Below are 24533 nucleotides of genomic sequence, written 5' to 3' on the forward strand. Positions count from 1 at the left end.
AGATGAAACAGATTTCATGGAGCTTGAAATAGATGGAAAGAAGCACGAAATAAGATTTCACAATAATGTAGAATATAAGATGGAAACATTAGCTGGAGTGTTAAATGCGCTCATAAATACTACAATAAACAAGGAGAACGAAGAAAACTTAATGAATGTTAAACTTATTGCAGAGTTTTGAAGTTCAATTATGCGAAGGAGTTTAAGATACAACGAATGAGTCATAGAGTTCAATTGCTTCTGGGAGCATACCATATGACATGTCCTTTGAAAAGTGTTGACAAAACGATTGAGATGAAATCTGTTCCATACGTATGTTATGGTAATTGTTTATACGTTGAGTCAAAAATAGCTAATGTCACAGGTATTTCAGGAGTTAATAGTAAAGGTTCAGTAGAATATAAATCCTTCTGTTATGCAGTCAATTCAATGTTCATTCCAAACGTTCCTGTCATAGTAACTCATTTAGGTAAATGGGTTCGCATTAGTCCTCATAATTTGAAAGACATGCAATTCAGACTTGTTGACTTTCAAGGAGAGCCTGTAGAACTGAAGGCACCAGTGCGAATGACTGTTGAAGTTGACTTTTTAGAAAATATTAAATGCAACAGCTTACAAGAGAACTCAGAGCTAAAAATATAAAGTATGAATGTTATGTATTAGGTCATGAACTTTGGTTATTGCTGTTTGATGAAACAAATGAGTTAGTTATGTCAGTCAAGAGAACAGAAAAAGGCGTCAAAGGCGCCGAGCGCAAAGCGCTATATTGTGTTAGTGAAAACTGCACCAAGTCAATAAGATTAGGTTTGCATTATGAAGATGAGTTCGATACTGTTGAAGAAGTTTTGGATAGATATTACAAATTGCTTTAATTTACTAAAACATATTTCAAACAAAGCTTATATTCTGTTGAAAGTTTTGTATACTCGTTCGAATATTTATACTTAAACTCAACTCCTGTAGTTCCTGGTGTTTCAATGATGCGGATGTTACCTATTTTCATGAATGGTGGCGTTTGACCACAGCATTCGATTTCAGGGTCGAGATAGTCAATGACACATTGTTTCCCTGTTATTCGTGATATAACATTTTCAAGGTCCTCCTTTGTTAGAATTATTTGGTTCTTGCTTATAAGATTTGTCAAAAGCTTCTTATCGTCTTTGAGTAAAATTGTTTGGTATAACTGAAGAAGGTAATGGTCTACGTTATCTGAAGGATTTGTTTGAACATTTGTGTAAGGGTTGTCGTTGGCTTCTCTTGAAAGAATTTGGTCCAGTGGTGGATACTCTAACTTAACATCTGATGTAGCGTTAGCGTTTGAAGCTGAGTTTAAATTCACGGATTTCAGTTCTGGTTCTTTTTCTTTCAAACACTCTGAACTATAGTTCTTTATGACAATATTGTTTGTCGTTCGTGAGTCAACATTTGATGTTGGTTCAATTGGAACATTAACGGCACCAGCTAAGATGGATTTGCTTCTCATTTCATATAGAATAAAAACCTTTTATATGTATGAAATGAACAATATACTCGACAAGGGTTTGAATGTAAAGCTAACGAATGAAAATATTGTTGAATTCACTGAGACAGGTGCTGTGTATAAAGATGTAGAACTACTGAACAAAAGAGCTAAGGGAAGAAGCAGGAACATGAACAAAGGGTGGAAGCCTATAAAAATTTATGTCAATGATGGCTCAGGAGGTTCAAACATAAAGTATGCAGAAAGTTATAGAGTTTATGCTCTCAAAGGTGAAAAGCCTTCATTTAAGAACAGCTATTCTAACGCATATCCTCAAAAGCTAACGGATGGGGAAGTGGATGATATGAATGACAGCAAAAATATTAACAGAAATGGCGACAGAGATGCATGGAATTTGTTTACCATCAGTCAATTGAAGGTTAAACTTTAAAACAATGTTGGTCGTTCCCATGGAATATTTTTGACTTTAATGGTATTAGTCATGATATGAATCTCAAGGTATGAACGAGGAGAGATGAGAGACTTATATGCTTCCCAAATTTCTTCAAAAGGTAATGTTATACCTGACTGTTTCCAAATGAGTTCAATATCATAACGTGAGAAACCTTGAAAGATAACGAAGTCAGTTATGAGACGTTTTATGTTTAAAGCAAAAACCTCCATGTTTGCATAAGTATTGCTACAGTTAAGTGGTAATGTCTGACTTTAGTAATGATGTTAGCTAATGGTGAGTCAGGCTTTGACACTAAACCTTTTCCGGCGAAGTCGTCGCAAACGAGCAAGTGTTGAAGGATACTTTTTGAAGGGGTATTTTGAAAGTTTTGACAGAATGTAGTTTGTAAGTCGTTTCATATCGTAAACTCCTGAGTATTGACGTAAGTGGTGTTTGTCAATAATTCTTTCCATCTCTTCTGAAGTCTTTTGCATTCCTGACTGTATAAATTCAACGATGGCATAATATTTCCTCTTACGTCGAACGTAACGTTGAAGAAATTCAATGAGTTCGCTATCTGGAACTTTAACGACAGATGCTTGAACTTTTGACATAAATGTTTTCGCTGTTGAGTCCATAGAGTCTGAAGTTGCTGATATAATGATTTGGTCATAATATGAGTCATTTCCTAAACGTCTGTTATGAGTATATGACGAATGAAATTAAATGTCTTACCTGAACCCATCTTTCCACAATAGAAATACACACCATTTGAACAGAACTCATAGTCCTTACTGAAAGGAAGAATGAGAGAAGAGTTAAGTTTGTCTGTAGTTTCATTCATGTCTTCATCTACGTCATGTATTAAATGCTTCATTTTATCTCCATTAAAAATGCAAGTCAGAAATATTCAGAACATAGCACCGAGTCTAACTGACAAGAGTATAAAGATATACTATGAACACGTTATGATGAAACCAACCAAAATTCAAGAAAGTCAGTATACTTATGAATATCCAAGACACTGGGTAGAGTATGTAGGAGGTGAGAAAGCTATTGAAATCAGACAGGTTCGAAGTATTCCAGCAGGAAGAACAATATTATTGAAGAACTTTAATGTTTTGAGGTATAATGATGAAACAAAGAAGCAAGATAGTTTTCCCATTGCTGTGTATGTGAACCTAGACACAGGAGATGACATGAAAGTTTTTAACACAAAGCTTCAAACGGTAGTGAGAGAACAACTGACTGCGGAAGGGCATCCATTACCTTCAGAAGTTACCATAGCATATAATTTTGAAACAAACTCAATAGATTTTAAAGTCATCTCTGCAAAGAAGTCAGGTTTTACATTTAATGAAGCAGATGTATATTCGAATGAAAACTTCAAAGCTATTGCATGGTTAGATAATGACGATTGCTTTAAGAAAATATTTAAATTCAGTGACTCAACGATGTCAATAGATGACCTTCGTGGAATGTTACCATCGATGTTTACAGTAGAAGGTTCAGCAGGATTGCTTACAAGATTGTCAATTGGTGGTATTTGGTCTCGTGAGAACATTGTTATAAAATCCAGTATAAGTGAATTTGCTGAAGAATCTATATTATGTCTTTCAAACTACATGTATTCGCCACCGAAGCATTATAGTATAACAAACTTTGTCAGTAAGTTTAACATAAGACTTGTCGAACCTTCTTCAATGAAAGATGTTGTGCTACCTAAAGATGGAAAGGATGGACTCATTATTGAGATGATTTTAATTGCATATTAAATGAGCTTGTTCTTGAAGGTCATTCATGATGAAATAACTGTTGTAGAAGATGTTAGCAATTGTTCAGACATTTTGAAGCGAATAGATGAGATAAGAAAGAAGTTAGATAGACCGCAAAGCGGTGAGGAGGCGAGAAAGCGAGACGTCCATGAGAATGTTTATGTTTCATTGACTTTCTCCAGTAACGAGAACTTTTATGAGATAATATTGAAGAGAGATGATTTTAATATGGTGTAAATGGTAGCTTGGGCAGCTTTAGGCGCAATGGGAACAAAAGCATTAGCATTTGGAGCAAAAGCACTTGGAGCTTATGACGCAGTAAATAAAATGAGTGGAGGAAGGGTTTCGAAGACATTAGATGCAAATAAAGGAAAGATTGGAGGCTGGGTTGCAAAGAAGTTAAGATTAAATAAAATAGGGCTCATAAATAAAGCATCCAATTTGGTTGCGACTGAGTCGGAAAATGCTTTAGGAAAGGACGATGAGTTTTCAAAACATGCAAAAGACTTTAATGACCAGATGAAAGGTGAAACAATGCATTTAAATAGAGTCGATGGAACTCTTCCTCCACCAGTAGTTCTTCCGTATGGTCCCTATGGAATGTATGGAAACCCTTACGAAAGACATTTGACCCATTGACTGGTGGAAGTAACTGGTATCATTACGGACGAAGAAGAAAGACAGTCAAGTTGGAGACAGACGTGAAGAAAGCAACTAAAAAGAAACCAAGGAAGAGAGTTATAAAGCAATGAATTCAAGTGAGGTGAAAAAAGAGGTGAAAAAAGAGGTGAGATTTCACCACTTCACCTAAATTTATTTTTGTGCTATGTTTTCATACGTGTGAGGGTGGTGATATCATTAATTTTTAAGTTTATTTTATTATTTTACTGAAAATTTTTATTTTTATATAAATGACGAAAACTATTGAGATAACAAACTACAACGGTCATGAGTTCAAGAATTTGTTCTTCGTTCCTCGTGAAAATACATTCTATCAGATACGAGGGAGAAAGGGTAAAGTTAGTTTGAGCGTTTATGAAGGAATGAAGAATGGAAAGTTTATACAAGCATACGATACAAACGGTAAACGTGTTTCATTAGCTTTGTCAAAACTTACTAACATTCATATTTGACAGTGACTTTGACTCTGACGATTGGAGCGACAGCAGCGATACTGAAGAATATGAACTATTGTGTGAAGCACAGCAATGGGAAGAGTTGCAATACTTTTGTAAGTGAGAACGTTTATTTTTTACAGTAGTGAAGTGAAGTGGTTGGCGGCTTTGTAAATATTTAAGGTTAAGTTAGTGTTGTCGTTTGTGTTGTAAAATATACGTTAACGGTTTTGTAAAGTGTCAAATTCACATATCATGGGTAAGGAGGCTCGCAGTGCCTCCGTACACAAGATATGTATACTAACTTTGCAATCAAATTTTCTCAATAACTCATAAGAAAAATCGAATTTTGATTAAGCCGATGTTATAGGTATCACAAATACTACAAACTTGAGCAATATCGAAATTGCCAGCAAAAGTTTGAAATTGCATTGCTCATATTTGTTTTGTAAACTAAAAATCTGCTTATATTATTCATTAATTTTTTATATATTATTCATATACTTTAATAAAAACAATACTATTTCACCTTAAAAATGAATTTCATAAGTCAATATTATTTTTTTGAAAATGTATCAATTTTCGATTAAAACAACATGAGAATAAAATTTACGCAAAATTATTTTAAAAAATGGTTTTAAAAATTTACAATTGATTAAGAATAAGATTGGAAGAAGTTTTGAAGTTTAATTTTAAGAAAAAAAATTCGGATATTATTCATGGATCTAAGTAATCTGATATTTGAGTATCGGCACTATGCATAAAACATATATTTATAGTTTTTTTGGATTTTTATGATTTTAAATATATTCAAATTTGGCAATCCAATAGATTTTTAAAAAATAGGTAAATAAAAATAGATTACATATGCAGCAGATTTAGAACATGAAACAAATCTTATAGTGACCCAAAAAAAAATTCATGATCCAAAAAAGAAAAAAATTGGCTAAACGGGAATCAAACCTTAGCATAATGAATCATTATGTCAGATGTTTCCACTACACTACACCGGCAGTTCGAAAAATACCCTTGGTGGTTCTATTTAATAGCTACTCCCAACGATAGGCGGTGTCCCCAGCTTTCGAGAGGTGGTAAAAGTAAAGCAAATCTGGGTAATATATAATTAAAATGAAAAAAAGAAAAAAAAAATAAGTAAAGTGACTGGAAATGAAAATTAAAATCAGTGTACAGTTTTATTTTTTCTCGCTGTGAAACGTATTCGGTCTTTTTTTTAAAAATTAATTTTTTGTTAGAGATAAGAGCTAAAACTCGGTAAACAACTTCTATATGTCTAGAAAATTCTATCTTGCCTTTTATTTTTTTCTCGCTGTGAAACGTATTCGGTCTTTTTTTTAAAAATTAATTTTTTGTTAGAGATAAGAGCTAAAACTTTGGAGACAACTCCCCCATGTCTAGCAAATTTAACATTCGTCTCCCATTTTTATATATTTGGTTTAGAATGTTCGAAAATGCGTAATATGGTCATTAATATTAATTGAAAAGAACCTTGAATTAATTCAATCTGATCTCACAAAATATTTTAAATTACAAACTTTGTAGTTTGAATAGATAATTAGTATTAAACTCAAATAACTAGTTTCTTTTTGAATAAAAATTATTTGAATTTATTCAATTTTGTGAATTTTCCTTCAAAAATCAAGTTTAAATATCTTATTTGCCATATAATTATAAATACAATGAAACATATTCGAAATTGAAAAGAATGACTTTTTCTGTTCTTTCAATCATTCAATTTGAATTTTGCAATATTGGATTTCGCATTAGATAGCTATTAAAAACAACAAGCAATTTAACTTACATTCAAATTTATTTGTGTTATATTCAATCTTCTCAAAACTTATAATTTTCGGCTATAGCATGATTATATGCTATATAATATAATAAACCTATAATAGTATCATTCTTTCAATTATTTGAAGAGAAAACCGAAAAAATCTATTTTCGGTCTATAACAGGATAACAATGACATTCAATTTTCGTCGTCTAAAATTGTTCTTAATTAAATTAAACAAAAAAAATTGGCAAAAATAATTTTCATGTAGCTGAGAGTAAACGTATTCCATTTATCGATGAAATAATTTGATGATAATTTAATCTTCGGAATTGAATAGGCCGTCAAAATCTCACTCAAAATAAATTCAATAAAATTTTGTGGTTTTATCTTTATTTTAATACGATGAAGTTATGAATAACATGGGTCTGAAAGAGAACTATTTTTATAAAAAATCAAACTAAAATCATTGATAACTCGTTTGGTCTATCTTATCAAAATTCATCGGTTTGCTCTCCAATATGATTTTATCAATGGGATATATAAAATACAATTCCTAATAATATTTTCGCCATAAAACAATTAACCCATAATTTTCTCTCAAATGATGACCGACGTAACTCTCAAAATTTGGACAAATTGCTCTCAAAATTTGAGAACCAAACTAGCTACCAAAAACAATCATGTCTGATTGCAAATACATGCTCCCACCAATCGAATCCCTCATGCCAGCAATGGGTAACTTCCAGCCATTCATCATCATCCCACAGCAGCCAGTCCATTCAGATCCGGTTGAAGTTCCAAAGACTTCAAAGAAGATGAAATTTACACCAGAAGAAGATAAAAGACTTTGCTCTCTCATCAGACAGTACGGTTCCAATGATTGGATCCACATCTCTGAGATGATGAAGACAAGAAACCCAAGACAATGCAGAGAAAGATGGAACAATTATCTTAATCCAAACTTAAGAGACGATCCATGGACAATTGAAGAAGACAAGCTCCTCATCGCTAAGTACAGACAGTTCGGAACACACTGGTCTAAGATTTCAAAATTCTTCGCACACAGATCAGACAACGCCATCAGAAACAGATGGCAGATGCTTCTTAGACAATCTGAACGCCGTTATCTGAGCTCATCCTCTTCTTCAATGTCTGATGCATAAGTCCTGTAGCCCATATTTTTACGGAAACTCTTTTTTATACCATGTATTTATATTAGCTATATTATTAAACCCTTTCTATCCCTTTACATATTTTAAATTTTTACTCAAAATACCTTGCTAACAATAACATATTGTTTATAAAATTTTTAAATTAGGCTTATTTTCTTTAAATTTGATAACACTAGATACATGCACAAGTTTAACTTATAGAATCTATCATTAATTTATCTCAATTGCACTTGTTGCCCCTCAATTTAGCAAATTTCATAATTATTTTTAGAAATTAAAAATTCCCATTGTATACCTATAAACATTTTATCTTATCCATTTACGCAACTTTATGCTATTAAAAAATTCCTGATAAAATCATATTTATTTTTTTGGATAGAACGATTGACGCATTTTTTCAATTCCCAGTTTTTCAATAGAAATTAATCCTTCAAAACAAACATGATTCAAATATAATATACTTTAAGAATTCACTAGAGTTCATTAAAACCATTCATGATTGAATCTATTCTGAATTGTTCGTTTTTCAATAGACTTACGGATTCATTATTTAGATGATCATTTATTATTCCCAAATTGCAATAATTAATTACAAAACATTAAATAACCGTCAATGGCCAAATTTCAATATAAAATTTCATCCTCCCTCACAAAATAAATTTTATTTGATTTTATCTGATGATTTTAATAAACGGAATTGAATCACATGATGGGCTTTCATAAAACTCGATTATTCATGATGTCCAGGTTGTTCTATATCGATCTTGTTTTCATCCGACTTTTTTTTGAATTCCCATCATTATTTCCGATGTGTTTACAAAAATGATTATTCTTATATTAGTTAATTACTATTTTCTATTTTATTGGGTCAAAAATGAATTTATTTCAGTCAACAATTTTAATTCTCAACCGAAATAAGGTCTTTGCTATTTCACACACCCGAAATCGATATTTCATTATACAGTACCATCCAATATTTTCATTTCTTATATTAATTTTGATCATTAACTTAATTTCCAAATTCATCTTTTCCCAACACATAGTTAAATTTAATAATTTACATCCACATAATAATGATATCATATTTTGAAATAAATTTTCAAGAATTAGCATCAACCAACTAATTTTTGCTGTAAATCAACTGATTTCTCAATTTATTAAGAGTTTAGCATAAAAACAATAGAACACTATTATAATACCATATTCAAGTAGTGTATGTTACCGATTCTCATCAATATTTCTTCTAAAAAACAAAAGATCATTTTTAATATTTTATTAATAATAGAAATAGTACATTGGAATCTTCCCGGTACTATTGGTTTGGTAATAGTATAAGTTTTTTTAACATAATTTTTCAATTATTCATCAATGAGATTTGGTCCCAAGCTCTTTTCTTGTTTCTTGCATTTACAAATGCACTCAGAGTTATCATCTTTGGCAACTAGAGCAAAGATAAGGGCAACTCCACAAGATACAAGTCCGAATAACCATAATCCGTTTCTGTAACCTTGCCATTCGTACTTTGGAACACCAGATGGGGTTGGTTGTGATCCATTTAGTGGAATAATGGCTGCAGATATCTGCTGATAGATTGCGACGAAAATGAACAAAAAGAAGTTTGCAATTCCAACGGCAGATCCAGAAACTGTTGGTCCAAAGTATTCTGTAAGAAGAGGATAGTCTATATTTGTAAGCGTCAAAGACCAAAAGGCGAAGAAGAATAAAACAGACGCCAATGCAATTTTTGTGAATTTGTTACCCATCATATAAAGAAGTGCCATGACTGAGGTGTTAAACAATCCACCAAAGACCATGACCCACTTCTTTGTCTTCAGTAATTTGCTGATCCATGGAATAACAAGAGATCCAACGAACAATCCAACAGAATGGGCAATTAAAATATTGCCAATCTCAACAGGAGTGTAGTTGAAAACGTCTGTTAGGAATGGTCCGTTCCAGTAGGCTGATGCGTTCAAATATGGGCAAGAAAATGTAACATTGAAAACGACAATCACCCAAAAGTATGGATAAACAACGACATTTTTGATGTTTGAGAATAAATCTTTCACTCTTTCTTTGAATGTTAATTCGACATCTCCTTCATTCGTTGGTTCATTAACAGGATCGTAGCCAAGGGACTGTGGTTTGCCGCGAGCAAAGATTCCGATGCGGATAGAAAGGAGAGCACCTGTTCCACCGATTGAAAAGAAAGCAGTTCTCCAACCAAATTTTGCTGAAAAATAAGCTCATGGAGTCGCCGCCAAGATTCCTCCTAGACAGGAAATGGCAACAAGAACGCCTAGTAAAACTGCTAAATATTGCTTTTTGAACCAATATGTCATAATTCTGAGACTAGAAACATAAGTTGGACCGCATCCTAATCCAACCAAAATCAAATGTCAACACATATAATATGCTGGTGTGGTATCATTAAACATGTTTGTTCTTCAAATCTGATTGAAATATAATTATGCCAAATCAAAAATACACTTTTTTAAATCTTAATATATATGATTGTTTACTTGATCTGGTTTGTAGATCAGGTAATATATTCACATAGATAAATGCAAATTGCACAACTTAATATTTTCCTTAAAATTTCTCTTCAGGTTCATACCTAAATAAGCTCTTTTTTTGAAAATTCAGTTTTTTCCAAAAATGTATGAATTCAAAAGTTCAGATTATATCTAGTCATTTTCCAACATTAATTTTGTGTTTTAGTTTTTGAGATATTCATTTTATTATACGTATTATTCAGAAAATTAAAAGAATTTGTGAGGGGAAACGGAGGAGATAATAAATATGTAAAGATGGATGAATAGACAATTTGAAAAAAAAAGCAATAATTTTGAGTTGCATTTATCTCTTTATGTGATGCATATTTTCACGATCTGACAGCAGAAATCGAATCAGCGGAGCCAGAAGAATCAGATTACGTGTGGAAAATAGGTTTTGAACGCTTAGATAGGTGTAAAATGAGACTTTATGAGATGTGTTGTATAATTATAGTTTTTGCGATAATGTGTCATGAGATCAGAATATGAAGAGAGTAAATATGTATTATTGTCACGGGTTTATATGTGGGGATAGCTCGATAGAGTCCCTAAAAGAGATTAGTACGTGAGTAAGGCGATTTAATAAACAAAAGAAAGAAATAATTAATTTTTTTTTTAACTTCGAAAAGATTGTATGAAAGTGTCTTTGATTGTAAGATACATTTAGACCGACAAGAGTGCACAATACACTCTTGTCGGTCAAACTTCCGCATTCAAGTTATGAATGCGGAAGATTGTCTCATTCTGGGAGACATGCAGTGACAATGTCTCCCGGAATGAGACATGCAGACCGACAAGAGTGCACAATACACTCTTGTCGGTCAAAGTTTTGCAATCGCGTTGTGAGTGCAAAAGATTGTGCTATTCCTGCATATTTTCTATGAGCCTGCTTCATAAAATTGAATCCTTCTATCCAAATTAAATGCGATTTCGCTAATCTTTCATCTAAAATCACTAATCAGAAGCATATTGCAAGTTAACTTGAACCGGTATGTTCCTCCTATCCTGTCTTTCAGTTCTTTCTATCAGCCATGGTTCACAAGGAGGAGAGCTTTGCGCACAATCAGACATAAGATTGCGGCAGAGGAACCGGGAAGAGAGCAGCTTGAAGCGGTAAGATGTCCGAATGCTGTCTCCCAGGTGTATCTGTCAGGCAAAGTTCACAAGGAGGAGAGCTTTGCGCACAATCAAACAGAAGATTGCAGCAGAGGAACCGGGAAGAGAGCAGCTTGAAGCGGTAAGCTGTTTTCAAGTCTTTAGTTAACGAACTTTAACAAAAGACATCTAAAAAATTTGAAATAATTGCAAAATAATGCCGTCAGGTAATGCACACCTAAGGGAGGTGTTTTGCGGGAGCTGGGGGTATCTTGGTGAGTACTCAGGAGGCCAAGAAGGGCACCCCAACCGACATTTTGCTGACGCATTGTGTAAGCAACCATTCTGATCACCGCTCAAACCGTCAGGACAAAATAATTTATGAAATTATAAGTCATCTTTCTAATACATATTTTTGGAAGGGCGTAAGATACGCCAACTTAAATATATTATTAAATATGAGAAAATCACTCAACAAAAAAACAATTCTTTCAAAAAGTTTAAAATTTATCTTTCTAATACATATTTTTGGAAGGGCGTAAGATACGCCAACTTAAATATATTATTAAATATGAGAAAATCGCTCAACAAAAAAACAATTCTTTCAAAAAGTTTGACATTGATCTTTCTAATACATATCCTATGGAAGGAGTTTACATTCACAAAATAAAAACCAGTTCAAAATCTTATTACTCCTTGAATTAAAATCATTTAATTTCAAATCCATTCCAAATCCTTAAATCTGTATTAAAATCATTTTGCCAACAACCAACACAATACAAATTATATTTCCATATATCTTCTTGTCCATTTTAATTTTTTATCTCATTTTATTTAATTTTATTTAAAGCATATAGACATCGAGATCCTTTACACATAGTTATATAAAAGTCAAATACATAATAAATTCTTAATTCTAGAGATATCTCAAAATCTCAATTTTTTAATTTAAAATACCTTTCATTTTTCACAGTACTATCACAACAAACAAGCCATTTACTAATTAACACATATAAGAAAAATATCAAATTACAAAACAACTTTCAATATCATTCGCATCGAATTCTATTTTTTCATAATTATCAACTACATGTTATTATATAATATATGTCGGCGCATATTCCACTCTATACAAGTGTCAGACACACTCACACAAAGCTGTGAGATTCATACCTCTATCAGTAGGACTTCTCAAATCAAGAACACATATGTTTCACTATCGCACATCTGTGTAGGATCTAATCAACCCTTTGGACTGGTACTTCAAAATTTGATAATTTGATAATTTCATGTGATATCATCATTTGCCTTTAAAACAACTGTGCGTTAAACTAGACACGTTTCTCTATCATAATGCAAAATATCAAAGTTTGGGAGACTCCCAAAGTGTCTGAAACTGATCATAAGGGTGAAAACCGTTTTCCAGAAGTTGGGAACGTAGGGTATTGAATTCTTGAATTAAGTTGAAATAAAGATATGTTAAAGTGAAATAGATGCATAAAAACAATTTAATATTTATTCTATTTTTGGAATTGCAGCGTTGTAGTGTCCGCCATGAGAAGTAAAAGTGCTGTGGAATGTTAAATTAATAGAAGCAGCGAATTCACCATATTTCTGAGGTGGAACACCAACAGAATGTACTATAATGGAAACATGAAGTGCATTAGCCAAAGCGGAAACTTCGAGATTATCTCCCCATTCTGCAGTAGTTTCGATAAGCTTGCAGTGCTTCTCAAGTTCTTCAACAGTGCCGTAATTTGAAAATGGAAGATATTGATCTGGATGAGACATGATCTCGTTGGCTGCACTTTTTCGAAGATCAAGGTAAGAATCAGCATTGTAGCCGGATCTACCGAGTGCTGTCATAGCAGCAACAACAGCTCTGAATAAGCAATGGCCATCTCCTGTAACTTGACGAATAACTAAGCCAAGAGGCTCAATTTGTTTTGTTAATTTTTCTGTTTCAATTTGGCCAGGTGTAATTTCACTTGCAGCCTTAAGAGCAGCTGCTTCTAATTGATATTTGGCCTTTAATTTCTTTTCGCGTTGAGCTTTTGCGTTGGTTCGTTTTTTCTTTTGTGGTTCGGCTGGTTCTTCAACTTGTTCAGCAGGAGCGTTTGCTTTACTCATCTCTGCTATTGATGCGATACTGGAATCAACTTCTAATGATTGATATTTTTCAAATAATTCTTTTCTCATTTGCTCAGCTTCTTTATTGATTCTTTTTCTCTCATTTTTAGATTTGGCTCCAGCAAGCATCTCTTGAATCTTCTTTTCGAGTTCTTCAGATTCTTGCTTGTGCTGAGCACTGATGTCCATCAAGAAAAAATACTAAAGATTTATTAAAATCAGAAAAGAGGGAATACATCGATGAAGTATACTCTTTGAATTTTTAGTCTAATTCTTTACATAGGTGCTTTCCAATTGTTATTATATCAATAATGACTAGAACAGTTTCACATAGCGCTTTCATGATATATGACAAATCAGACAATTGATGTTCTTTGGAAATAAAGATTCTTGTACATTCTCAGATAAACATTTGAATCTCTCATAATTGATGAATACATTCTCTAGTATATAAGCATGTATTAAGAGTTTGAGCTAAGTTCAAAGGAATATGCCAATATAGAACAAATTCTTCGAATGAATGCTATATGAATGAAAATGACTTTATCAAAGTTCAATTTTTATAATTTTTGTTTGAGTTATAGCCTATTATGATAGATTCATGTTCTGAAACAGCAATTTTTTTCTATTATGAAAGCAATTTAGAGGTATTCAGATAAAATTCATATATGGGTAAATTCATGTATTATAGTACAGTCATGTTATCTCTGTTATGGTTGTTTTGACATCAAAATTATTGAAATTTCAGAATGTCAGTAATACTCTTGATCAAAGAATCCATTCTCTTTTACTTTCTGAGAATGAAGCAATATCCTTCCAATTCACGCACGTAGTTACCATGACTGCCATATACCAACATTCGCAAAGATCGAATCTTTTCGAATTTGAATGAAATAACGTTGAGATTCTAATTTCTAAATCAAATTCAATATCATATTTAGTACAGTAAAGTAGAATATCCAAATTTTATCTTCATTTCAAATTATAGCGGGTGTTTTTTTGACAAAAATGACCATCAAAATAAAAAATTGTTTTCTAGACCCAAATGTGATCTAAAAATTTTTGTTATTTAAAAATGTAAACTATAAAACCGTCAACTTTTTTGATGACATCGATATTTCGTTTAACAGTCAACTCCGGTCAAACAGTTCCGATCGAGTTTAAGGAATATATGATGGTCACAATCTCCAAGGGCATTTTGATGGTTCGCCCAGATCAAACAAGACCAGTTCTTGTTACAATCAAATATATGGATCTTCAAGACAATAAAGAGAAATCCGAGAAACTCTGCGTTTTCGATCCAGGACAGACAGATGTTGTCATCGAGAACCTCTACTACGATACACAACGCCCAACAATTACAGTTCCAGAGGGCGCCACCGTTAAGTTCGAAGGTGTATTTACATCATCCGAAGAATTTGCGGATCACGATGAGGAAGAAAATTCTTCATCCGAGGCACAGGATGATGAAGAAGATGATGACTTCCAGGCTGAAGAATCTGAGTAAATTATTATAATATTTATTTACAATTTTTTTAGTTTAGTTTACTACCCTGATATTTCTTTAATTTACAATATTTTTGATCGTTATAAGCTGAAATCTATGATTTGTTACTTATAGTATAATACCTATATTTAGTTGTAGGTATTACAATTATGATGAATCTAAATTTATGATTTGAATCCTCAATAATTCAAAATATTAGGTTTCATTATATATATTATGAATAGTTATGAGTTATCTTGTTTTTAATTAACCAGTACATTAATAATATAATATTTTTAGTCAGCTAACAATAAAAAGCAGATGACAATTAAATCTTGAGGGTAAAACCACCTGTTACAGCAACATTTAACAAAACATTTCCTTGTATCTTGAGTCCTGCTAAATGTTTTCCGTCTCTTGGAAGCAATGCACGAGGGAATGATGTGAAAATTTCGATTTTTTCAACCTTTTCAAAAACTTCTTGAAGTAAGAAGTCATAAACGGCATCAATTGTTTCGTTAATAGCAAATTGAGCCTCGACTGCGAATATGACCTTATTTGAACGAATGTCAAATTTAATTTTCGCAATTTTTGGAGAATATGTAGTTTTGCGAACGTCTGCAAATGTCTTTGGCTGACCATAATTCTTAAGATTCAAATCAGAAGATTTGACTTTGAAGAAATCATCTTTTTCCTCGCAAGGTTTAATGCCTTGGCCTTCTGGTGTTTTGGTTACACGCATGAATCTCTTTCCTGGACCTGGCATTTCCTCTGGTGGTGGTGCTGGCCTTTCTCCTGTAATTTCTGGTGGTAATTGCATTGGTCCTGAAGCTGGCTGAGGTGCTGCTGGCTGTGGAGCTTTTGGCTTATTCTCTGAATCTGCTATTGTTCTTCCTTTGCCCTTAAATAACCTGTTCATGAATGAAATTTAATGATAAATCAGAATTTAAATCAGACTCTCAGAATTTTTTTTCCTATAAATTTTCGCTCTCTAAAAGTTCGCTAATCCGTAAATTTTAACCTCACAGATGCAATAGCATACTTACATCGTAGACGATCTCTGAGCCACATGGAATCCTATAAATTTTTTTTGGTAATTTTTTATAAAAATTTTATATAATATTTTTCCGTGTAAATCATTCAATGCTCACATTTTTTGAATTTCAGACGGAATCATTTTGGTCAAACATCATCGAAAATCATCGTAATTTTCAGCTCACATCATGTAAAAGATGTCCACAATGTTCTTCTTTTAAGTGGATCAAAATTCAATGAAATTAGATATTAAGGAAAAAACCACGCTTCATCTTGCAGCATTCAACAATAGCAATGAATCATTTAACTATCTTATTTTTCATGGTGCTATATAATGTTTAAAATCAAAATGGATTTTGAAATCCGATTACTACATCTCTTTCATCAGAAAATGTTCTTGAAAGAAGATCAATTCGTTTTTTTTTTGTGTATTTAAAATTCTTTTGCTTGATACTGATATATTTGATAGCTGCATATACATTAATTTATAACATTCAATATTTACTTAACAATCATAAAATTCATAAAAATCATTTGAGATTTCGTTATCGCTTGAGTTGCTATATGAAGAACTGAAATCTATACAATCATTTTGAGGAATTATTGCAAGTGGATCAAACCTAAAGTACTCACAAAATCTAGATTGAGAGGCGGTCAATGACTTTTGAGGGGAAATTAACGCATGGAATTTAATATTATTTAGGTTGATATTCTTGCTTATTATTTCAGAAAAAAATCTTAAAAATTTCAATATGAAAATTGAAAGCAATTCAAAAAAATTGCTAACATGTAAATTTTAATATCCTATGCATAATTTCATATTTTGAACATTTTTTATTTTTGTTTAAAACTTAAAATTTTGCGAATTTAATATAATTTATAAAATATAATACGTATATATATTTAAAATACACTAAATTTAATTGTTAATTGACGTTTTTGGGAATGAATTTTATCAAAACATGCCTGAATCCGAAAATTTGAAAGAACGAATTACACAATCATATATGTAGAATTCAAAATACAAACTTAAAGATTGTATACGTTTAAAATTATTCAGATTGTGTTTGATTTCCACTCATTCTGTTTCTTTTGAACTCTAACACTAACATTTCATGATGATTACATGATCCATTTATACATGGTTGAATTGTTCCAGATTCTACCAGAAAATCAATCCAAATTTCTCAATGCATTCATGTTGATTGGACAAAATTTAAAATTTATCAGCCTGTTTCCAGAGAAACTCATATATTCCCTAATGAAATGTAATTTTTGCTACATTTATTTCAATCAAATTTCAAAAAATTGACTGCAGAGCTTGAAAAGGTGATGAATCATGTTGTTATTAGATGTACATATTAGATTTACTATTTCCAAAAAAATGCTCAAATTTGAATAGTTTTTAGAAAATTTGGAATTACACTCCTTACATTATATATAATTAAATGTTTAAATTTTATTTATTTTTCCCTTTTAATTTTATAACTTGCTCTATCAAAACTAACCTCTCAATTGAAGGCCACAAAATCTAAGTAGTGAGGGTACACAAATTTTGTATGGAGTACGGTTCAATTTTTGAGAGCCTCACTACTTAGATTTTGTGACTACCTTATTTGAATTATCATCTATAAAATTATTTCCATCCATGTTAGGATTTTCAAATAATTGATTATTTTGAATTGGACTTACATCTTCCATTGTTCTATTATCTACAATTCTATTGCTATTTACTGCTTGCTCATTTACAAGCATTGATTCATTGATTGAACGAATACTTTCAATTTCAACCATATTTTTTGTTCTTCCATCCTTTATAATTTGCGGGAGATTTTGACGAACATATTTATAAATGATTTCAGCTTCAGAATCATTTTCGAATCTATATTGTGCTACAATTCTACCTCTTTCTTTTGGATCTATAATCACTACTCTATTTTCATTGGCAGATTTGAATTTAATCGAGTGTAATGATGATTTAGGAAACATGAATATTGTGAAATATTGATCAACATAAAAATTTCAATAGCCTTTGAAATTTTAAAAAATCACTGTTTTATATCATTTCAGATTTCCAAGCAAATCAATCCTACTTTCGGATCTATTCGGTGATGTAAAGTTAAGAATTTTGTGTACGTACCCAACGTGCTATAGGTTCATTCAAAAAAATACTCCAATCAAATAAGATTATTCTGCCATTGCTATCAAAAAATATTTGCATTAAATAACAATACATGAAAGCGATAATTAAACGCAATAATTCTGACGTATTTTCTGAATCGGGGCACAATTTTTTTTGGAGGAGAATGGAATGTAAACCACTCAATATTTGATGGCATGGATCCGGATCCTGGAAAAAAATATATGTGCCAAGTCGTCTTGAGATCTAAACGTACAGCTTTTATGTGAAGCTATTGAAAGTGATGTATGATAGTGAGATTATAATACACACACATTGTCTCTTTCCATAACTAATATATTGTTAATTAAAGACATCTAATTCTTCAAAGTTTGTATATGAGATTATCGATTTCAAAAGTAATACAACCCCTTCATAAAAAAAAATCGAAATCTTTGAGGTCAATAATCATCACCGGGAACAATCTCCAGGAAAATGGCCAAAAGCCGATTATTTTCCAGGAAAAATATCAATTACACGTTTGATTTTAATACAGAATTTTGAAAATTTCTTCCGATTGGTATTATCACTTCCCTCAAATACATATATTTATTATAATTTTGTTCAGCTTGTGTTTCAAACATTTGTCTGTAACTTAAGTAAAAATATATTTTTGTAAAATAGGATATCAATTTTAGAAAAGCATCAACTTTATATATATTTTAAAGGTTAAAAATGTATATGATAAATACGTAAAAGTTAAGCTTTAATTAATAATGTATAAAATAAGTAACACATATTGAACTTAAAGATCACAGATCTTATCGCCTTCTGTTTCTTCAATGAATCTGTGCTGATTGACCAGACTATCAATAGTATTTTTAACAGATGTCTCAAAAACTTCACCGCCAAGGATCATTTCATCGAGGAGCATATAAACATAGTAAAAACTAAATATAATATCGATTTCGCAAGCATTTCCGAAGAATTGATCGAGAGCTTCGACGAAGAATTGAATGAGGTCAAGGACGAAAATTTCATTATCTGATGCATCTGCAGCGAAGAGGAAGTAAAGAGAGGCGTAGCGTGTATAAACAATTTTACTGTCTCTCCATTCGACAAATTGGCAATGATTTTGTGGTCTGCGAAGAACGAGACGAGTGACTTCTTTGGTGATTGCATTTTTCTCTCTTTGGCTGATAGCTGAGTACCATTTAGAAATACGGACTTTACCAGCCTTGTTGAACATGAGGACAAATTGGATCATCTCGAACCTAATGAATTTTGGTTGTCACTTTTATATATTCTTAAAAAAATCAACATCAGGAACCAATTCCTACATATTTTTATAAAACACAATACAAATATTTGAAATTTCTTGAAATTTATAACCTATTTTATTTTTATTCTAAAGATGATTATTTATCTCAAAATCCTAAGTTTTGTTCTTCACGAAAGTCATATAACACCCTTGTACTATTCCAGTATAACCTATCCTGAAAGTTTCAAGACCAACTTTTTGAGAAATTACCTCGTCGGACAACCTTTTTGAAAACATCATTTGACAATCAGTGCATACATCCTGTTTGCTTATAAAAGTTCTTTTCCCATCCAAAAATCTATCCAAAAATAATCATTTGGATTGAAATACCTTACATAATATTCAATTTAATTTATTCTTTAGAATAATACATTTGAAGAGGATCTTTAGTTTCAAATATATCTCCAGCAGCTTGAAATTCTCGATTTTATTCCATTTGATGATTCGATGAATTCATTGAATTTTTTTTTAAAGATTAGAGAGAAGAAAAAGGTAGGATTTGATTTCATATAACTAGTATAAAATAAAAACAATTTATTCGGCTTTAATTTCAGCTTGAGCTGCTGGAATTGTTGTCTGAGGCTGTTGTTCGACTTTTTCCGCAGTCTGAGGTATGTTTTCTTCTGGCTTTTTATCTTTATCGGTTTCAGCAGGTGGTTCTTGTGGAATTTGAGGTGGTGGAGGAGGAGGCAAAGGATCGTTTAATTCATCATCACTTTGTGTAGTAATCTTCAATTCACCTGTTGGATCAACCTCAGGTGGTGGATGTGCCGTAAGTTTAAATAATCTTTTAGAAACAGATAAAACTTTTTCTGTCCATTCCTGTTCGAGAGTATCTGGGAAATGTTTCATCTTTTTGTCAAACCAGTATTTGGCCTCTAAAGCCATGTCTGTAAACAAAGTTCCTTCACCATTATAAGCTCTTGCGTTTGCCCATATCAATTCAACATCATCTTTGAACTCTTGTACTGTTTTATACTTATCTTCGGATAATTTTCTTTTTACTTCTACTAAAGCCATTGGTTTTGATACAAATTGATAGTAATCAGGCGCTCCATCTCTCTCAGGGTCAATAAGTTGGAGAAATGGATAGCATATTGGAAAAGATATCAATTTGTTTATTATTTCTTCGCATCTTGTCTTTTTAAATCTATTCATTGTGTCACTTTTTAAAATTCTTGTCACTTTTCCAACACATCCATATGCTTCGAACTTATCATATAGAAAGAGACTTTGATCTTATTCCGATGAACTTTTTATGGATGAAATACCATCAGATTCGATTTGTCTCTTTTGGTATCTGGTTTTTAGGCCTATTTTTAACAGATTTCACCTCAATTGTTAACACACCATTGGATGGCTGGACTGATGTTCTCCAATACATCAAAATCATTTCAATTATCCATATTACATTCGTTCTCATCTTCTTGTTTTACCTTCTTTTCAGACATTTTACTGATATTGACGCAGATGCACCTAATTGGAAGATGTTCTTCCATTCAATGTTCGATTTAAGCATCCACTTAGATGTAGGAACACTTATTTTCGCTTCAAAATTCTTCAAAACAAATAATTCTTACAATTATAAATCTTTATACGTAGTCGAAGTGTTTGTCGTACTTGATGCAATAATGACATTCTTCCTGACACCATTCAAGAGATGGCGCTCAGCTGTTGACGTCATAGGAATCCTTCCTACAGTAATTCTTGCTCATGTCTCTGTTTATGTCAAGAATTTCAATTATATCTTCGTCTTTATCCCTATTACTGTTGTTCTCTTATGCCCTCTCATATTCACTGTCTTTACTCTTAGCTTTTCTTCAAGAATTTCAAAATTATCCAGAAAAATTATTGCTTTCTTCGATCCATCATTACTTCCAAACGCAATGATCGTTCCTACATCAGTCCCACAGCATGATTCCTTGATGGAGAACCTCAGTGCGAGTACAAGATCAGAAGCTCCTGCAATTACAGAAAGAGCAACAACTGGTGATGAAAACGACTACTTCGACTTCAAGTCTGTACCATTTGCATTCGCTGCTACGTTTTTCATCCACTTTGGATGCTTCTGCAAAGAAGTTCATAATAATACGATGGTTGTCATGGCCCATTACTTCCTAACACTCGCAATGATACTTATTAACACAAGAGTCGTAGCTTTCCCTGCAATTATCCTTACAAATGTCGTAGATACAGCAGTTACTTTTAATAGTGTTTGGCCGGAACTCAGTTTCGTTTAATTTGCTTTTTATACAATATTTTGATTATAAATTTCATGAAATAAATTATAGCTTTCGTATAAATTTTTTATATGATTTTTTTTCCCTCTTTTTTCTGAAGAGAATAAATACCGAAAACTTATATCCTCTCCACATCTAAAAGAAAATTGCTTAAAATAAAAAACTACATTGTCTAATTATTTCTTCTTTATTTCTGGTTCTCAAAATCTGAGCAAATTGAGGTATCTAGTAAACAAACATTTGATTAATACAACATTACTTTCCTATCTTAAATTTTGAAAAAATACCATTGATTCATCCTATGTGTATGTCTGTTTTATGATTCTTTGTTGTTATATCGAATTAGAATGTATAGTTTGTGCAGCTAGTCAAAAGACATTTTTTTGACTTGAAGTTTTGGTATTTTTTTTTTATATTTTTGTTTTCATGGATTTAGAGTCAATTAAACAATACGATGACTTTATTTCAGCGTATGACAAGCTATTTCACACGAAACCAAATGAATCTGATGGAGAATACTTGAAATTAATTAACGATTGCATAATTGATAAATATAAAACACCGAAACAACCATTGATCAAAAGTCTTTTTAATGCAATCATCTATAACTATCGTTCACTTCCTAAATATTCCAAAATTATCAACTATTTCTGCGAGAAGTTTAAAATAGATCCTTTTAACGAGTGGCACAAAATCTCAAATTATAGTACAAATATAGAAACCAGTTTTCCTAAAGAGGATAACGTTCGTTATCTAATCATGTATGATGACATTGAAAAATTCAAAGATTATGTTATTCAAAAACCTTTAGAAAACTTTTATTTTCATGTTGGTTCAATTGTGTTTGATTCGTTTATCGAATATTCTGCATATTTTGGCTCTGTTAACATTTTTAATTTCCTCCGTATGAATTTTCAAATGGAAATCACAGATCATTGTCTTGAAAAAGCTATAATTTGTGGAAATACAGATATTATCAATGAATGTATGAAGCACAATGAAATCGATGCAAATTGCGTCGCAGCAGCCATTGGCTCACACAACAATACATTTCTTCAATATATAATTGATCATGATCTTATGAAAACTTACAACATTAATGGAGAAGATATCATTGCTTCACAGAATTTGAAAGCTATGTTCATGTTATACAAGTATAATAATAATTCAATAATACCATGGTGTGCAGAGTTTCCACAATCGATTGAAATCCTTAAAAATGACAAAACTCTTGATTTTTCAAAATGTGATTCAAGCAAATGTAATATGTTGCATTATTCTGCACTTTATGGCAATGCTGATATTGCCAAGCTTTTATTAAGTTGTCCAGAGATATATCATATAAATATAAATCAAAAAGATAAATATTCGAATATCTATAAAGATGTTACAGATATTCTTCTTTCATATGGTGCAAAATATGATAATTCCATTATTGATATTATAGCACAAAATGATTGTATTGATGTATTAGAGGCATTCCTTTCACACGGCTTTGATGTTAATAAAAAAGAAAAAAAGGGAAATTATCCACTATATTATGCAATTACAAATTCTTCAAAATCTATTGCAGAACTTCTCATTTCACATGGTGCAGATGTAAATGCAATAGATCAATTTCACAATTCATTATTAGATTATGCTGTAAAGTTCGATTCGATTGATGGCGCAGAAGTTCTTCTTTCCCATGGAGCAAAACTCAATTTATCACTTCATGAAGCCATTCTTAATAGCCAATATGAAATGATAGATACATTAGTTCCCTATTTTCAAGATTTTACCTTACAAGATAAGAAAGGTAGAACCACTCTCCACTGTGCCATTGAAAGAAAAAACAAAGAAATTGCGGAGTTTCTTGTTTCACATGGTGCTGATGTTAATATCAAAGATAATCGCGGCCAAACTCCACTTCATTACGCAGTATTAGAGGAAGAAACAATACAATATTATCCTCTAGATAGTTTTCCTAACTTCAATGACCAGTTGGCAGATTTTCTACTAAAGAAAATTAATGAACTAAAAGAAGAGAAACAAGCTCAAATAAATCTACTTATTTCTCATGGAGCAGAAATAGATCTAAAAGATGAAAATGGTAATACCCCACTTCATATTGCATGTGAATACAAAAACAAGAATATTGTTGAATTCCTCCTTTCACACGGATCTAACACGAATTCTCAAAATCACAAAGGAAAAACACCCCTTCAAATTGCACTTGAAAACGGCGGTTATGAGATTGCAGATATTCTCAAGTCACACGATGCAAATAAGAAGGTTTAAAATGATAATGGAATAAATGATATCTATAAGGTCGCCAAAAAAGTGCGGAAATTAAAAACCGCAGTTTGAGTACTTTCTGAGGGTCTGTTTGTCAGAAAGTATACATTTTTAAACTTTCTGACACTAAAAAAATTTTGGTCCTTTCAAAGTTTTTGACAATGTCAAAAAGTATACATCGAGGTTCTCAATTTTCCTCTCAAACGGCGGTTTTTAAAAAACACTCAATTTTTCATCGACCTTATTTTTTTTTTTGGAAGATTTCATAATTTTACAGTGATGTTCAAGAAGTAATCATTCATTTAGTCCCATATCAATAATTTCTATTTCTTTTTGGTCGATATCTTTGTATACGAAGAGATTCAGCCAATTTTCTTATGTAATATGATATTACTATAAAACAATGATAAATGGTATATCAGATTTTGAAATTTATAAGAACAGCCATTTCAGCAAAAAGTGACAATAATGACAAATCATTCTTTGATTTTTAGATTTTTACTAG

General features: G+C 31.7%; 12 protein-coding genes across 12 annotated transcripts, besides 2 other annotated features; 6 read left to right on the forward strand and 6 right to left on the reverse strand.

Moving 5' to 3' along the window:
- Nucleotides 1–5109: part of a mobile genetic element that runs on past the window's edge.
- On the forward strand, nucleotides 295–642 carry TVAGG3_1035740 (uncharacterized protein; the record flags this gene model as incomplete). The annotated part of the gene is made up of 1 exon (XM_051255336.1): nucleotides 295–642. The coding sequence occupies one exon, from the start codon at nucleotides 295–297 to the stop codon at nucleotides 640–642; it is 348 nt and encodes a 115-aa protein (XP_051080910.1).
- On the forward strand, nucleotides 3368–3688 carry TVAGG3_1035750 (uncharacterized protein; the record flags this gene model as incomplete). Its single annotated transcript, XM_001580358.2, has 1 exon — nucleotides 3368–3688. The coding sequence occupies one exon, from the start codon at nucleotides 3368–3370 to the stop codon at nucleotides 3686–3688; it is 321 nt and encodes a 106-aa protein (XP_001580408.2).
- An 885-nt stretch (nucleotides 5110–5994) lies between the features above and the next one.
- Nucleotides 5995–6777: a mobile genetic element.
- A 493-nt stretch (nucleotides 6778–7270) lies between these two features.
- Nucleotides 7271–7844, forward strand: TVAGG3_1035770 (RNA polymerase II transcription regulator recruiting protein; the record flags this gene model as incomplete). Its single annotated transcript, XM_001580355.2, has 1 exon — nucleotides 7279–7761. One exon carries the CDS (start codon nucleotides 7279–7281, stop codon nucleotides 7759–7761), a length of 483 nt encoding a protein of 160 aa, XP_001580405.1.
- A 1131-nt stretch (nucleotides 7845–8975) lies between these two features.
- TVAGG3_1035780 (Major Facilitator Superfamily) lies at nucleotides 8976–10234 on the reverse strand (the record flags this gene model as incomplete). The annotated part of the gene is made up of 1 exon (XM_001580354.1): nucleotides 9129–9533. The coding sequence occupies one exon, from the start codon at nucleotides 9531–9533 to the stop codon at nucleotides 9129–9131; it is 405 nt and encodes a 134-aa protein (XP_001580404.1).
- A 2467-nt stretch (nucleotides 10235–12701) lies between these two features.
- On the reverse strand, nucleotides 12702–13756 carry TVAGG3_1035790 (ubiquitinyl hydrolase protein; the record flags this gene model as incomplete). The annotated part of the gene is made up of 1 exon (XM_001580353.1): nucleotides 12936–13739. The coding sequence occupies one exon, from the start codon at nucleotides 13737–13739 to the stop codon at nucleotides 12936–12938; it is 804 nt and encodes a 267-aa protein (XP_001580403.1).
- Nucleotides 13757–14651: 895 nt separating this feature from the next.
- On the forward strand, nucleotides 14652–15080 carry TVAGG3_1035800 (uncharacterized protein; the record flags this gene model as incomplete). Its single annotated transcript, XM_001580352.2, has 1 exon — nucleotides 14656–15057. The coding sequence occupies one exon, from the start codon at nucleotides 14656–14658 to the stop codon at nucleotides 15055–15057; it is 402 nt and encodes a 133-aa protein (XP_001580402.1).
- Nucleotides 15081–15284: 204 nt separating this feature from the next.
- On the reverse strand, nucleotides 15285–15955 carry TVAGG3_1035810 (ubiquitin-like family; the record flags this gene model as incomplete). The annotated part of the gene is made up of 1 exon (XM_001580351.2): nucleotides 15365–15955. The coding sequence occupies one exon, from the start codon at nucleotides 15953–15955 to the stop codon at nucleotides 15365–15367; it is 591 nt and encodes a 196-aa protein (XP_001580401.1).
- A 1706-nt stretch (nucleotides 15956–17661) lies between these two features.
- On the reverse strand, nucleotides 17662–18060 carry TVAGG3_1035820 (uncharacterized protein; the record flags this gene model as incomplete). The annotated part of the gene is made up of 1 exon (XM_001580350.1): nucleotides 17662–18060. One exon carries the CDS (start codon nucleotides 18058–18060, stop codon nucleotides 17662–17664), a length of 399 nt encoding a protein of 132 aa, XP_001580400.1.
- Nucleotides 18061–18923: 863 nt separating this feature from the next.
- TVAGG3_1035830 (protein transport) lies at nucleotides 18924–19463 on the reverse strand (the record flags this gene model as incomplete). Its single annotated transcript, XM_001580349.1, has 1 exon — nucleotides 18996–19457. The coding sequence occupies one exon, from the start codon at nucleotides 19455–19457 to the stop codon at nucleotides 18996–18998; it is 462 nt and encodes a 153-aa protein (XP_001580399.1).
- Nucleotides 19464–20017: 554 nt separating this feature from the next.
- TVAGG3_1035840 (histone acetyltransferase protein) lies at nucleotides 20018–20669 on the reverse strand (the record flags this gene model as incomplete). The annotated part of the gene is made up of 1 exon (XM_001580348.2): nucleotides 20046–20669. The coding sequence occupies one exon, from the start codon at nucleotides 20667–20669 to the stop codon at nucleotides 20046–20048; it is 624 nt and encodes a 207-aa protein (XP_001580398.1).
- A 27-nt stretch (nucleotides 20670–20696) lies between these two features.
- TVAGG3_1035850 (uncharacterized protein) lies at nucleotides 20697–21760 on the forward strand (the record flags this gene model as incomplete). Its single annotated transcript, XM_001580347.1, has 1 exon — nucleotides 20774–21751. The coding sequence occupies one exon, from the start codon at nucleotides 20774–20776 to the stop codon at nucleotides 21749–21751; it is 978 nt and encodes a 325-aa protein (XP_001580397.1).
- Nucleotides 21761–22177: 417 nt separating this feature from the next.
- On the forward strand, nucleotides 22178–24067 carry TVAGG3_1035860 (spectrin binding; the record flags this gene model as incomplete). Its single annotated transcript, XM_001580346.2, has 1 exon — nucleotides 22178–24031. One exon carries the CDS (start codon nucleotides 22178–22180, stop codon nucleotides 24029–24031), a length of 1854 nt encoding a protein of 617 aa, XP_001580396.1.
- Nucleotides 24068–24533: the final 466 nt, after the last annotated feature.

This window comes from Trichomonas vaginalis, chromosome I (genome assembly GCF_026262505.1).
Source record: "Trichomonas vaginalis G3 chromosome I, whole genome shotgun sequence".
Classification (NCBI taxonomy): Eukaryota; Parabasalia; order Trichomonadida; family Trichomonadidae; genus Trichomonas; species Trichomonas vaginalis.